General features: G+C 54.8%; 3 protein-coding genes across 3 annotated transcripts; 2 read left to right on the top strand and 1 right to left on the bottom strand.

The window, feature by feature from the left end:
• The first annotated feature begins 2,466 nt into the window (after nt 1-2,466).
• On the top strand, nt 2,467-5,534 carry GGS23DRAFT_31411 (polysaccharide lyase family 4 protein). The gene is made up of 9 exons (XM_051512818.1): nt 2,467-2,795; nt 2,862-3,211; nt 3,346-3,460; nt 3,516-3,561; nt 3,622-3,709; nt 3,771-3,796; nt 3,850-3,888; nt 3,939-4,840; nt 4,898-5,534. Exons 1-9 carry the CDS (start codon nt 2,563-2,565, stop codon nt 5,103-5,105), a joined length of 2,007 nt encoding a protein of 668 aa, XP_051377161.1. The 5' UTR covers nt 2,467-2,562; the 3' UTR covers nt 5,106-5,534.
• A 918-nt stretch (nt 5,535-6,452) lies between these two features.
• On the top strand, nt 6,453-8,056 carry GGS23DRAFT_31394 (MOSC domain-containing protein). The gene is made up of 2 exons (XM_051512815.1): nt 6,453-6,585; nt 6,793-8,056. The coding sequence occupies exons 1-2, from the start codon at nt 6,571-6,573 to the stop codon at nt 7,981-7,983; spliced, it is 1,206 nt and encodes a 401-aa protein (XP_051377160.1). The 5' UTR covers nt 6,453-6,570; the 3' UTR covers nt 7,984-8,056.
• Nucleotides 8,057-9,946: 1,890 nt separating this feature from the next.
• On the bottom strand, nt 9,947-10,255 carry GGS23DRAFT_31362 (uncharacterized protein). The gene has a single exon (XM_051512811.1). The coding sequence runs from the start codon at nt 10,151-10,153 to the stop codon at nt 9,989-9,991; it is 165 nt and encodes a 54-aa protein (XP_051377159.1). The 5' UTR covers nt 10,154-10,255; the 3' UTR covers nt 9,947-9,988.
• Between the last annotated feature and the right edge of the window lie 2,822 nt (nt 10,256-13,077).

Here is a 13,077-nt window from a genome sequence, read left to right as displayed (position 1 = left end):
TGAGCTTATCATGAGCGTGTAGAGATCTCCGATAGGGTTGCGCTATGTTTCAGAGCCGGTATGATGCTCATACCAGACCGGTGCTGCGTGGACAACTCTGGACAGCTTTTAGGCGGAGCCGCTCCCTAGGGCGACGATAAATAAGGAAGTCGAATGCCGGATAGCCAGCCCGTGACGGTCACCAACATCTTTTTCCCCGGCCTAGGGCAAGACCTTGTCCCGGCGGCTGTCTTGCCTTTTTCTCTTGGGGGAGGAGGTTTCTCGGTCCCAGAATGGCGTTGCGTCCGTGGTCACAGGAATGGGGAGAGCTGCGGTTAATCTCGTGGCATTCCACCGCTGATCATAGTCACCCACAGCCGCGCGACTCTTTTTCTTCCACGACTTCTCTCTCGGTTTCCTCTGCGAGTGACAAGGGTATGGTAAACGAATTTATTGGCTGTCGTTGAGTATTTTGAGCATCGTATTAGTGGTGCTACGTCTTGCCAGCGTTAGATGAAACTGGCAGGCTAGCGATTATTAAGGCACCTTGCCTTTGACATTTAAGGCACCGGGGATTATGCATGGCTTAGGTGCGCCTCTTATCAGTAGAGAAACATTGATCGTTCAAGTGAGTTAGGCACATACCTACCTACCTAGGTAGGTAGGTACCTACCCTACTATACACGTAGTAGGTAGTATGTACATACTTCCCCCTGAACCTTGCCTAAAGCGGCCAAGATTCAGGCCGGATTAGGACGGAATGCCAAGGGACGACAATCTACTAGTGTACCTAAACCTAGGTGGGTGTACTCAGTCGATGGCTAGCGTTTTAGGTACATACTCCGCAGTGATCCAGGGCTCAGCTAGCGAGCAGGTACCTTACCTAGCTGAAACTGTAGGAAGTACCTGGCCTAATCTCCCACGACATCGCCGTAGCAGCGAACTAGAGGTACCTGCGAAGCAGGTCCCTTCTTGGCACCTACGGGCATTTATTATATAAGCTGCGTATCCACATCTCCAGACACACGCGCACACGCACGTGTGGTGTGCATATACACGTAAGAGTAGGCACATATGTGCGGTACTGAATCTGATGTAATGTGGGAGTCATCACGAGGTACCTAGGTACCTACAGGTAGCCTCCCATGCACGTGCCTTATGTGTCCGTGTACATTAGGAGGTGGGTACCTCTACAGGTTAGGTACCTAACCTCCTAACCTAGCCTAACCTAGGTAAGAAGTGTGTAAGGTAGGTACGGGTACGTACCTGAGCATACAGAACTTCACGGTGGAAAGTTCAACCCTCCCTTCCTGGTTTGCTGTTACTTCCCGCTCCACAACACCCGATCCGCCCGTCCCGACCTTCTTCCAGGCAAGTTGGGCAGATCCAGGCGATCGTAACTGGCTTGGTTGCGGTTGCTAATAGAGACAAGCCGGCCTCGCAAATCGCCGCCTTCCTTCAACGCTTGACCTTCTAACTACCAGCATTCTTCCCCCAATACGACCGCCACCCCGTCTTAGTCATCTCACCTACTCTTCACACCTGCATTCTCTGGGTATGACAGTAACGACGGTGATGGAGACATGACCGGTCTGTGTCCTGCGGCAATCGATACTATGACAAATTCAACGTCACAAGCTGGTTTAGCCTTGTCTTCCGAGACAATCTTGTTATACCTTCTATTTCTGGCCGTCCCCCCCTCTTCACTAGGCCGACGGGCAAGCCGGTGGTCGCCGATTAATAGTGGTTAGCCGACTGAACAATTGCTGCCTTGATCCAGCTGACTGGGAATATGCGAGGGTGACGGGGAACGATGGGGAACCCATGCGATCGCAACCTATACGAGAAACCACCTATAGGTAGTCTACGCCTGTGTGCCCGGTGTCATCCGAGTCACGGGGAGCAAGCAAGGTTGCCGGCAGGACGAGATGGGCTTGCTCGCGGATCGCCTGTTCCTTGTCTCAGTTGCAGCGTCAACCACACCAGTGACCGACATACTGATCTGCTCCTTTCCTGCGCGAGCCTGGCTAGCTGAAAATCGACGTGCTGTCATGCCCTCTTGTTAAAGGTACGGTAGCTCACGAGCTCGCGAAGAGAGGCCTTCCATCGAGACGGGATCTCCTTCAGGCCCGGCTGGGACTGGCTGGCTATGGATGACCCCGAGGATATCGACGTTGCCGTCGCCATCCACACTCTTCGTTGCTCCTGTTCGCTCGGATCTCTACCGAGCGCCGAATCCACCCTCGATGCCTCTCCCATCGTACTGTCCCGGTTTCTCCGCACCTACGTGTCGTAGATCGAGCCTCCACCGTCAATACATTACCTCCCCCCGCAGATTTCCCCGCATCCGCATCCCCACCCCTAATCTAGTGGGCGGAAGAATTGCCTAGAGTTGGGACGGAAATTTCTCCAAAAGCAATACCCCTCCGGTAGTCGGCCGCCATTCGGTGAGCTCGCTTCAAGACACTTCCGAAGGTCGACAGTATAAACACGCTGCCATAGTAGTGAAGCCCATTCGCGAATGGTATCTAGACTAGTAGTATGTCCTCGTGCAGCACATCGAGTTTCGCGAGTTGAGTCAAGATGCAGTTCGGGTCCATCTCTCGTTCGTGTCTCATCTTCCTGTCTCTATCCAGGTCCGTATATGCAAAAGTAATTGCCACCCAAAACGACACACACCTCGTCATCCGCAATGACCGGCTCCACACACGTGTCAACAAGGCCTCGGGTACCATGGACAGCGTGGAGCTGGACGGCCAAGACCTTCTAGGCACGCCCTCGGGACCGGCCGGCCAATTTTATCTGGATTGTTATTGGTAAGTCACGTTATGAAATCCGCACAAGTAACGTAACTTGACCTACTAAGAAGAGACGAACGAAAGCATCCCAAGCGGCTTTTGGACTCCCGGGAAAACGCAGCCAACCTATGAGCTATATTCGGGAACAGATGCGTCGGGAACTGGCTACGGCGGCATCAAGATGTCGGATACGTACACGCCCACCGGCCAGATTCTTGAACAATATTGGTTCATCAGAGACGGTGAGACCGGCTTGCATGTCTTTTCCCGTATTGCATATTACAACGAAACCACTCCATTCTTGAGGAACCTGCAAGAGTTCCGGACGCTCTTCCGCCCGAATTCGGATATATGGACCCATCTCGCGACCAACGGAATACAATATGCCCCCTTACCCGGCGCGGAAGCCAAGAAAAACCAAGTCGTCGTACAAGGTAAGCGATTCTTATAACGTATACCGAATAATTCGGTATTCCTCGTTTATGAGCGGAGACGTTCATGCCACATCTCCGTTCTAGCATATGACAGCTTCCTCCTCGGAGAAATTACTGACGTCGGGTTTTTGAAGATGCAACGTGGTACATGGGAAATACGCCCGACGATCCATATGTCCAGCAGGAGGCTGATTACTTCACCAAGTACACATTTCAGGACACATGGCGGAACCACGACGCCCACGGGATGTAAGTTGTGTGCTAGAAAAGGACCCCTCGAGTTAAAACTAACATATCGCGTCAGGTACGCCGACGGTTCCCGAACACGAGATGGCTCAGCATTTGGAGCTGTAGGTTATATCGTGAAACCTCCCCCCTCGGGTATCATATCTAACGTTTGCCTCTCCAAGTGGCTGGTCATGAACACGATAGAAACCTACTTCGGTGGTCCGTTACACTCCGATCTGGTGGTTGATGGAATCGTCTACGACTATATGGGTTAGTATCTACCGGTTCTTTACGGGCTTTGGCTTCGCTACGAGGTTAACACAGGCACCAGTATCGAACCACCACGGAGACCAAACGGCAAGTCAGCTCAGGAATTCATAGAGTTACAAGACCCGCTGACCATTCGAAAGCCGAATATAACAAACGGGTTCGACCGCACGTTTGGCCCGGTAAGCTCAACAAGTTCGTCTACTTTTGTTGTTTCCGCTGACTCAATTAGCAATACTATTACTTTAACCGTTTCCCGGCCGGAACTGACCTGCAGGTGGCCCGGGAGGACGCCGCGCAGTTTGCGGATCCCGAATGGAACGTAGAATTTTACGATTCTATCGCACAACACGTACCTAATTATGTTCCAAGCAGCGCGCGGGGCAGCTTGAAGTTACATGTCGATCTGCCCAAGAACGCCAGGAACCCGATTGCTGTGTTATCGCAAGACGGAGTCGATTTCCAGGACAACGTCTTCGACACGAAAGCTTATCAGTACTGGGCCGAGGTTGATAGGAGAGGCTACGCTAGTATACCACGAGTGAAGGCAGATACCTATCGGCTCACCATCTACGCGGACGGTATATTCGGTCAATATATTCAAGACGGCATAACAGTGCGTCCCGGGAAGAGTATGGCAGTAAGGGCTAGATGGGAGGAGGAAAGCCAGGGAGACGAGATTTTCCGCATAGGCACGCCTGATAAGAGCAGTGGCGAATACCGGCACGGCTACGAGGTCGACTTGACTCGGCCGCTTCATCCCGAACAGTACAGGATATACTGGGGGGTATACGATTTCCCAACTGATTTCCCAGATGGCGTCATCTTCAAGGTCGGCCAGAGCGATGTGGGCAAAGACCTGAATTATGTCCACTGGAGCGTATTCGGAGGCTATGCCAACCACCTCCGCCCCGAACCATACTACGGAAATGGCAACGTCAACAACTGGACTATCGTCTTCGATTTGAAAGGGGCGCAATTTTATCGAAGGACGAGCGCCACATTCACCGTTCAGTTAGCCGGAGCAAAAACTGCTGCGGGAAACACGGATGTCTTTAACGCCTCGGAGCCTTATGCCAACCTGCCCTATACGGTTAACGTCAATGGGAAGGATCTTGAGTCTTGGATCATCCCGTAAGCATCAGCTCGAGCATCGGCTTTCCTTCTTGAGAGTAACTAACACCCACTCAGATGGCACCATAGCAGCTCTTGCGCGGTTCGTTCTGCGGTAATCTGCTATAACGTCGCACATAAATTTGTCTTCGACGCGTCCTTGCTCCGAATCGGCGAGAATAGTATCGTCCTAAGCTTACCGTTCAATGCGACCAACTACGAAAGTGCCGTGTTACCTAGCGCAGTCTACGTGCAATACGATGCACTCAGGCTGGAGGTTAGCTAAAAGAAAACGGAAGGCCGCGACAGAAATAACTCGCCTAGTTGATGGGGCACGGTGTTATAGCTTGATACAACATGATAATACGTCGGAGATCTTGAAATACCTAGCCCTCTTGTCTACAGAGAATTGCCGCGCGGTATCCCCTAATATTCATAATATCCGCACCAAAAATCTATTTTCTAGTTAAATCTATAAGACACGCTCTTCCTGGCAAGTTGGGGGGCATATGAGGTAGTACTTCGAATACAACCCCTCCGTAACTACCCCCCACCTTAGAAGTCGGGATCCCCTGCCTGCAATAGGTATGCTGTTATATTAGACTAGGTCAGACATATTCCTGCGTAATGTGACAGCGCGAGAGGACTGTTGGGTGACCCGCAAGCTACGGTGGAAATAAATCAACTAGCAATCAGAATAACAGCAGCAGCAGCGGCGGCGGCGGCGGCAGCAACACAAATCTGGCCCCGTCCTTCTCGGCACACCCAATATCTTCCATCCTCACCCACCTCTTGATTACCTGCTAGTCCACAGACAACGGCTGTAGACTTCTCTCGCCCGGGCAGGAAACCTCGGTGTGGAAGCGACAGGTTCGTCCCGAAGCCGATGCGCCAGACTTGGTCCCCGGCTCCTGGCCTCCTCCCGTCCTCGTAGGCGAAATCACTTACTATACGATCTGGCACGTCGCGGAAGAGGCTTCCCTGATTCGGAGGCGCAGATCGCCGCTGGTTGGCTGGGGGACGGACGGGATCTCGGCATTTCCAGGGGGGCGGGGGGGGGGGGGGGACCCTCTTCGACGGTGCCGACTCCCCCCTCCTCTCCCCTCCCTCCCCACACCAGCTCCGAGTCGGCTCTGCTGGGGCCGCACAACGTAACGCGCACGAGTGCACACGTGTAGTAAGTGTCCCTGTCCGTCGCGACTCGCCCAATGATAACGTTATTATCTCCCCCGGGGAGAAAGGGGCGAGGGGCGGAGGAAGGCTTATCGTAGATTGGCTCGCGGCTGGGCATAATAGTAAGTACGTAAATCCTCGCGAGGCTCCGCCCCCCGCGCATGCCGGTAAATAGACGCCCTATCGTGGGCTGTGTTCTATTTCAACACCCTATCTGGCCGGCTCGGCGTGCGTCGTTTGGGGGGGGGTGTAGAGGGCGGCGGTTGGGGTCGGATAAACCAGACCGACTTACTACTACTTGGTGCCCCCTACTCGGAATCCCCCGTACCTGGCTGCCTGTAAATGGACGACATCGGACATGTATGGTGGTATTCGTCGACAACAGGCACACAATCCGAGCATGTGTATATCCTATAAGTACGGCCGTTCACCTACCTACGTGCCCAACTTGCCTATCAAAATCAAACGCAGAGAAGAGCTACGACGCAGCGATTTTAACTACCGCCGGCGACCCCCCCAACAACCCCCTCCAGCCGGGGTAATAGACGAAAAAAGTCGCATTGAAGAAAAATAAAGAGATGGAAATCACAGAGGTAAGCTACGGATCCTGACCAGTCACTGTTTTTATCGCTCCTCTTCTTCCGCCTGTTTTCCTTTTCGATTTCTTTCCTTTTGGCTCTCATTGCCCCTTCCATCATATTTGTCACCCATTACCCTCTTAGAGACCTGTTATCCCCCCCCTCCCTCGACCTAACACTGACCCGGAACCGCCTCATCTTGGACACTCCGGGGGGAAACAGCTCTATATCTGTCCGATCAAGGCCCTGCGGCCGCTATCGGTGCGCAGCGCGCAGCTCTGCTGCGAGGGGCTGCGCCACGACCGGCGCTTCATGCTCCTCAAAGTCGATCAGGACCCGGCGGCGGCTGGCGGCAGCCCCGTTCTGCGCTACCGCAATGTCCAGACGCCCCACTTCCCGGAAGGCGCGCTGTTCTACCAGACCGTCGACGAGGATGGCGGCGTCATCGTCGTCACCCACCGCGCGCCCCGCGGCGACAGTAGCGGTCGCGATCGGCAAGAGGACGTCCTGTGCGTGCCCCTCTCCCCCGTCACAGACGGCTGTGAAAGGATCGACATTACCTTGTTCGGCAGCCCCGCGACCACGTACCGCATGGGAGACCCCTATGACGCTTGGTTCTCCTCGCGTCTAGGGCGCCCCGTCGTGCTCGTATATATCGGAGACAACCGGCGCCCGGTGCTAGCCCACGCGCCCAGGTCGCAGCGACACCAAGCGGCAGCGGTGGCAGAGCAGAGTGCGTCCTGGCTCTCGCTGATCGGCGGCTGGCTATCATCCTACGGGTCGCCCTGGGGCGAGGAGAAGCAGGAAACTGGAGAGGGAGAGGAAGGGAACGGGAGAAGGGACGGCGGGACGGGCGGGCTAACCTTCAACGAGGCGGCGCCGTACCTGGTGACGTCGAGGGCATCGTTGCGCGATGTCAGCGCGCGGCTGCCCGAGGGCGAGGCCGTGGACATGATCAAGTTCCGACCCAACATCGTCGTGGGCGGGGCGGGAGATCCCGAAGGCGCCGATCGCGACGCGCCCGCAGCCTGGGACGAGGACTTCTGGGCCGAGCTGCTGGTAGGCGGCAGGCACCGCCTCGCGTTGACGGCTAACTGCGCGCGGTGCGTCTCGATCAACATCGACTACGAGACGGGGCGGCCGGCCGAGGGCGAGATGGGGACCGTGCTGAAGAAGCTGATGAAAGACCGCCGCGTGGACAAGGGCAACAGGTGGTCGCCCATCTTCGGGCGATACGCATTCCTGCTGCCGCCGTCCCCGGCGGGCGAGGCTGGGTTGGGGCCAACGGGGGGCCACGATGGGGGGGAGGCGAGGAAAGACGGGGAGGGCGTGGGGTTGGAAATCGCGGTGGGGGACGAGGTCACGGTGACGAGGCGTATCAGCGAGCGAGACACGTGGGCCTGGCCGAAGTAGACAAACCGTCCCGTCCTCTCTCTGTCTCTCGTACGGAAGCTGGGTGAGGTGGGCCGGGGACGGCAGCTGTGCACGCGCGGGCTGAACGAGGAGCAGGCAGAGAGGACGGATGCTGGGTGGAGCCAGCGGCATCAAGTGCCAGCTGTCATGTCTGGCGGCGTGGGACTGATCCGGACCGCGATTGAGTTACATCCGGCCGGGGCCAAACTGTCTCGGGAGGGACGGCTATTGGGATTCTCGGGTTTCTCGCAAGGCGAGGTTTTGTCGCACGTTGTACGTGCGTCGTTCCGTTTAGCGAGCGGCCGGCATGACGAGGCCAAGACGCCACGCCGGCCCTGCCATGCACACATGTGTCCCGGCGACGATGGATTGGGGGGAGGAAGGGAGGATATTTCCCCGTCGAGGTCCTGTCTCCCCAACGCCGGCTGCCGCGCGCAAACGACATGTCGACGCGGTCTTCCACGGCAGCCCAATGGCTGTTCCAAACGTTCCAGAAGCCGACGGGACCTTGCAGACCGCCGCGTGTGCGAAAACGCGTGTCTCCACGTTGCACGGCGTTTGTAGATAGCCCTGCCTAACCTCGACTGCTTCGTTGGGCCGCCTCAACTTCGACCTCACCTGCCTTCAACTGCCAGCCCCAAGCTTCAGGCCAAACATGCAATTCAATCGAAGGGCCACTGCAACGTGGCATCTTGGGCAGACATTCTACGAAGACTATAGTCTCTAGAGGGGGACCAAGGCTCTGATCCGGGGACAGCGAGCATAACAGAACGCAGTTGTGGATTGTTTGTTGTACTTGCGTACCAGGCTTCGCCTGTCAGCCATGTATTTTTATCCCCCCCTTTTTTTCGGCACCGTGTGGAATGAAAGAGGGGGAGAAAAGAGGAGCCGTGAGTCGAAGGGACTGAGAGCAAGAAACAAGACGATAGTGGTTTGGTTTCGCAACATGTTGTCGTTGGGGGGAAGGCCGTCTTCGAAGCCGATGGGGCCGTACCAAGACTCCACAAGAGAAAAGAAAAGATAGGAATGAGATTTTAGATCCGTCGTAAAACACACGAAAGAGACCAATGCCTTAATCCATCGTACACCTTGCCGATTCCCCCCTCCACCTCCCCCCTTTTTCCATTCGCCCTTGCTGTTTGGTCCACCAGCCAGATATTTCCACCACGCGAAGGCGCCGAGCCCCATTCGACAATGCGGTCCTCGCATACCCCGAAAACACCGTAAACGACGACAGAAACTGTGGGCTGTGGCCCAAAAAGAAAGTTCCAATAGGAGGTACCGGGAAGCCTCTCCGCAAACATGCCGTCTGTCGGAGGCACATGAAAGAAATCATAATCGTACATGCTGTGCTGCCGAGCAGGGCCATTCAACGTAAGTACCACGGAGAGAGCCTGTAACATCAGTGTAACAGCACTTGGTCAGAATGTGAGGAATCTCAATCGGGATCTTAAAAAGATTGGACCAGGATGCGCTGTGGCTCGGGTGGCTGAGGGGAACCAGGGGGGAATTTGGCCCACGTCCATGAGGACAACGGTCAAGGCCAATGGGATCGCTTACTGGCCTTCGTTGCTGCAGGATCGAGTGCTGCTGACAAGGGACACCCCCGCGCATCAACTTTCAGATGTCGAAGTGAGAAGTTTGGACTTTCCAGAAGCTGTTTTTTCTTTTCCCTTTTTTTTCATTGTTTTTGAAGGGAGGGGGCGTGGTCCGAACTTTTCCCTCCTGTTTTCCTCTCCCAGCACCAAGAAACCCCCCCCAGCCTGTAACGCCGTAATGAAAAGATGCCTGCCTAATTGTACGGTTCAAGTTTGATTTCCGGGTGTAAGACCTGCGTGGTCTCGGTCCTAAATTGGTTGCATCATTAGTCCTCCGCTCGTCTCCAGTCATATCTGGGCACCAATCTAGATGGTGGCATATGAGACGTGATAGATACACGAGGTACTAACCTACTTCAACCAGAGGCCTGATGGCAACATCACAACCCTGCCTGGGTCCTCGATGGCTAGACGTTGTGGACGCAAGCTCGACACGTGTGGATCTTGCAGTATGTACACTCGAAAATCCACCAGTGCGGACCCGAGTGACACAAGTTGCAGGTCCATTGGATCAGCGTGTTGTCGGACTTTAGCATCTTGAAAGAGTGCGCGCAGTTCGTTCCCACGGCCATGTTGAAATCGTGCGGTCAACGACGTTCTCTAGACGGCTCTTAGGACCTCGAGTTTCCGAAAATGCCAGGGGGGAGGGCGGGAAGTGATGGGAAACAGCGACGTGAATGACGGTGTGCCCGGGCTTGTCCTAGGAACCCGAATTAGCTATAGGTGCCATTGGCCAACCGGGTATAGGGTTGAGCCACCAAATACTCACGGGGAATCTCTGGGGAGGAGGGCGTATCAGAGAGGAGAAGTACTAGGTGAGAGGAGGTGTTGAGAGCGGTTGCTGGCTACGACTGTGGCAAGGTTGCTGATCTGTTTCTCTGAGTATGATGATAGAGGAAGGGACAGCAAGTAGGTGGGTGCAGGAGGTGTGGTGAGGAGACGAGGCTTATATGGGCTCGGAGAGCTCCTTGGGCAAGGTCAAGGACCAACGTGTCTGGAGATGGGGGTTTGTCTCCAGGCCTGTTTGCCAAATGTGGGCTTCGACACGGGAGGCAGAATTACAAGCCGGAGGAGTGTTTGTGTGTATGTGGTGAGCGTCTGCTGCCGGACAAGGTCTGGACGAGGCGAGACGGGAGCCGATATTTGTGACAGGAGTGCCTGCCAGGAACAAGTGAAAACAGACACAACAGGCGTTGGGTGATGAAAAATGTGATGTGTAACTATTCGTTCGACGGGCTGTCGTCGGAGAGAGGCTCACACACATTTGTAAGAATCCCATCGACGGCCGTCCCTGCCCTGGACTATTGCGGTGGTCTTCAGTGCTGCTTCCGTCCGAAGTTGGCCCATGCTACGTCTGCATGGGGAGTTGCTGAAGCGAGGAGACGGAAGACGGAACTTGACCTTGGTCCTTGGATGAGGTGATTGACATGACAGGAGGCGAAGTGGAACTAGCATTGTCGTTCGAGGTTTTTTTTTTTTCCTCCTACGACCAGGGCAACGGTGGTCTTAAAAGAGAGAAGAGAGGTTCAATAATGTGTTGTGCATGGGCTGGGATGATTCTTCTAATCCAGATGTCACCTACACGCCTTAACCTTAATATACTGGTCGTGGCTGGGCATGTCGGTATGGTACGTAACTGACCCGACTCCGGGCCTCGAGTCCCAACCAAGCGGACCTACACCAGCAGGCGCTGCCCATGTCTGGTACCAACCTTGACCCGAGGAGCATGTACATCTATACATACGATAGGTACCTACCTTACCCACCTCTCTGTGCAGGCAGGTAGGTAGGTAGGTAGTTGGAACCTCCAGCGGCCCGGTTTACGGCATCTGCCTCCTGCTGCCTGCCTCCTTTGCCTGTCTCCTGCCTGTCTTCTGCCTATCTCCTGCCTACTCCTGCCTACCTACCTCTCCGGGTGCTGGTCTATGTACCTCAGTACCCAGGCAGGAGGTAGGTACCTAAGGTAGGTACTGCTTTCATGGGGCGCGGTACCTAACCTAACCTAACCTACCTGTGGGTGGGCTGGAGGGGTCCTCAGGTAGGTGGGTACTTCGTACCTGCGTCATGACATGGGTGTGGGGCACGTTGGATTCACGTATCCGTGGTATGTAGGTACTGGATATGCATGGGACATCAAGCGCCTTGCACCGCAGAACTGATCGAAACGGACGATGGACGGGGTAGGTTGCTAGGCAGGCATGTAGGTATATGCATCGTATACACGGGGGCGGATGGGTGTGTGCTGCGTGGGTACCTAAGGTAGGGAGGGTATAGGTAGCTACCTGTATGTCCCTGAGGTTGCCTAGGAGGTAGGTACCTATTTTCTCTCTTCCGCCTTGGGCGAGAGTTCAGGTTCGGATTTTAGGGTTGAGCTCGGAAGCATGAACGGGATCCGCATTGGACTCTTCTTTTCGCAGCAGCGCCGGGTCAAACTCGAAACATCTATATCCTCTGTAGTTCCCATCGGTTTCACCAACGCGTCTTTGGATGCGTGCCATGCAACTAAACAGATGTATACGTACAGCCCGGACATGCCGTGCTTTAAGCTCCCCACGGATGCTTTGCCATATGCCTGTATGCGTAGGTACGTTCACCACCCTGGTCCCGCGTGGATTCCTGGTCGGGACGGGGAGGAGGTTGTTAGTAGCCTAGATGTGCCTCAAATATCAACCCATATCTACACGTATACGTAGTTGGCTAGCGAGCAGGAGGAACAGCATTCGTACACGCGCACGCGCACGCGCATACGCTCGAGGTGAGAGAGCCCGTACAGGCAGTCCGTGGGTCGGGATAAGGAAACGTATCTTTGCTTAGTTTTCTTGTTTTCTTTTTTTTTGTCTCTTTTTTGTCTCTAGTTTTCTACTTCTCATGTATTTCGTGTATTTGTTCAGGATGAACGGAGGTGCACGTAAAACGCACGACAGGGAAACCCGTGGGACCGATGCGATAGACGGCAATGCTGGCTGGATGTGCTAACCAATTAGTCATGGCGGCCTCGGCATTTCTATGTACATGGGAATGACATGACATGGAACGACTTTTGACTTTCTCGCAGATGGTGAACTTCAATTGGCATCAATTGATAAGATCTTGTTTCTCCGGCACCCTCTAAAAATGGTCCTCCCCCTACCATGTCGGTATCATTTGCACTCATCTTCGTACGATGGCTGCTGGGAGCACCCTCATCTGACTACCTGCAGCACAACCGGTCAGCCATCCATGACGATGGGTGTAAGTTCTGTGTGTACCTATTGTAGACTCTGACGCCTGCTGCCGCTCCGTGCGTGGCTCGCTACCAGGCACGTACCATGCTTGCCGGCGGCAGCCAGGTACACAGGTAGGTAGCTCAGTATGCATGTCGGTAGGTATGTACATATACGAAGCTTATATGTACTACGTAGTATGCAGGTGAGGCAGGTTGGCGCCCCAGGCCAAGGCTGGGATCGGATCAGGTACGTACATGGAATGTACAGAAAGTATACAGAACGGGATTATC

The sequence above is a fragment of the Durotheca rogersii genome (genome assembly GCF_024521655.1).
Source record: "Durotheca rogersii strain YMJ 92031201 chromosome Unknown GGS23scaffold_1, whole genome shotgun sequence".
NCBI classification, from domain to species: Eukaryota; Fungi; Ascomycota; class Sordariomycetes; order Xylariales; family Xylariaceae; genus Durotheca; species Durotheca rogersii.
The sequence above is the reverse complement of the archived record's forward strand: the minus strand, read 5'-3'. Positions and strand labels throughout refer to the sequence as shown.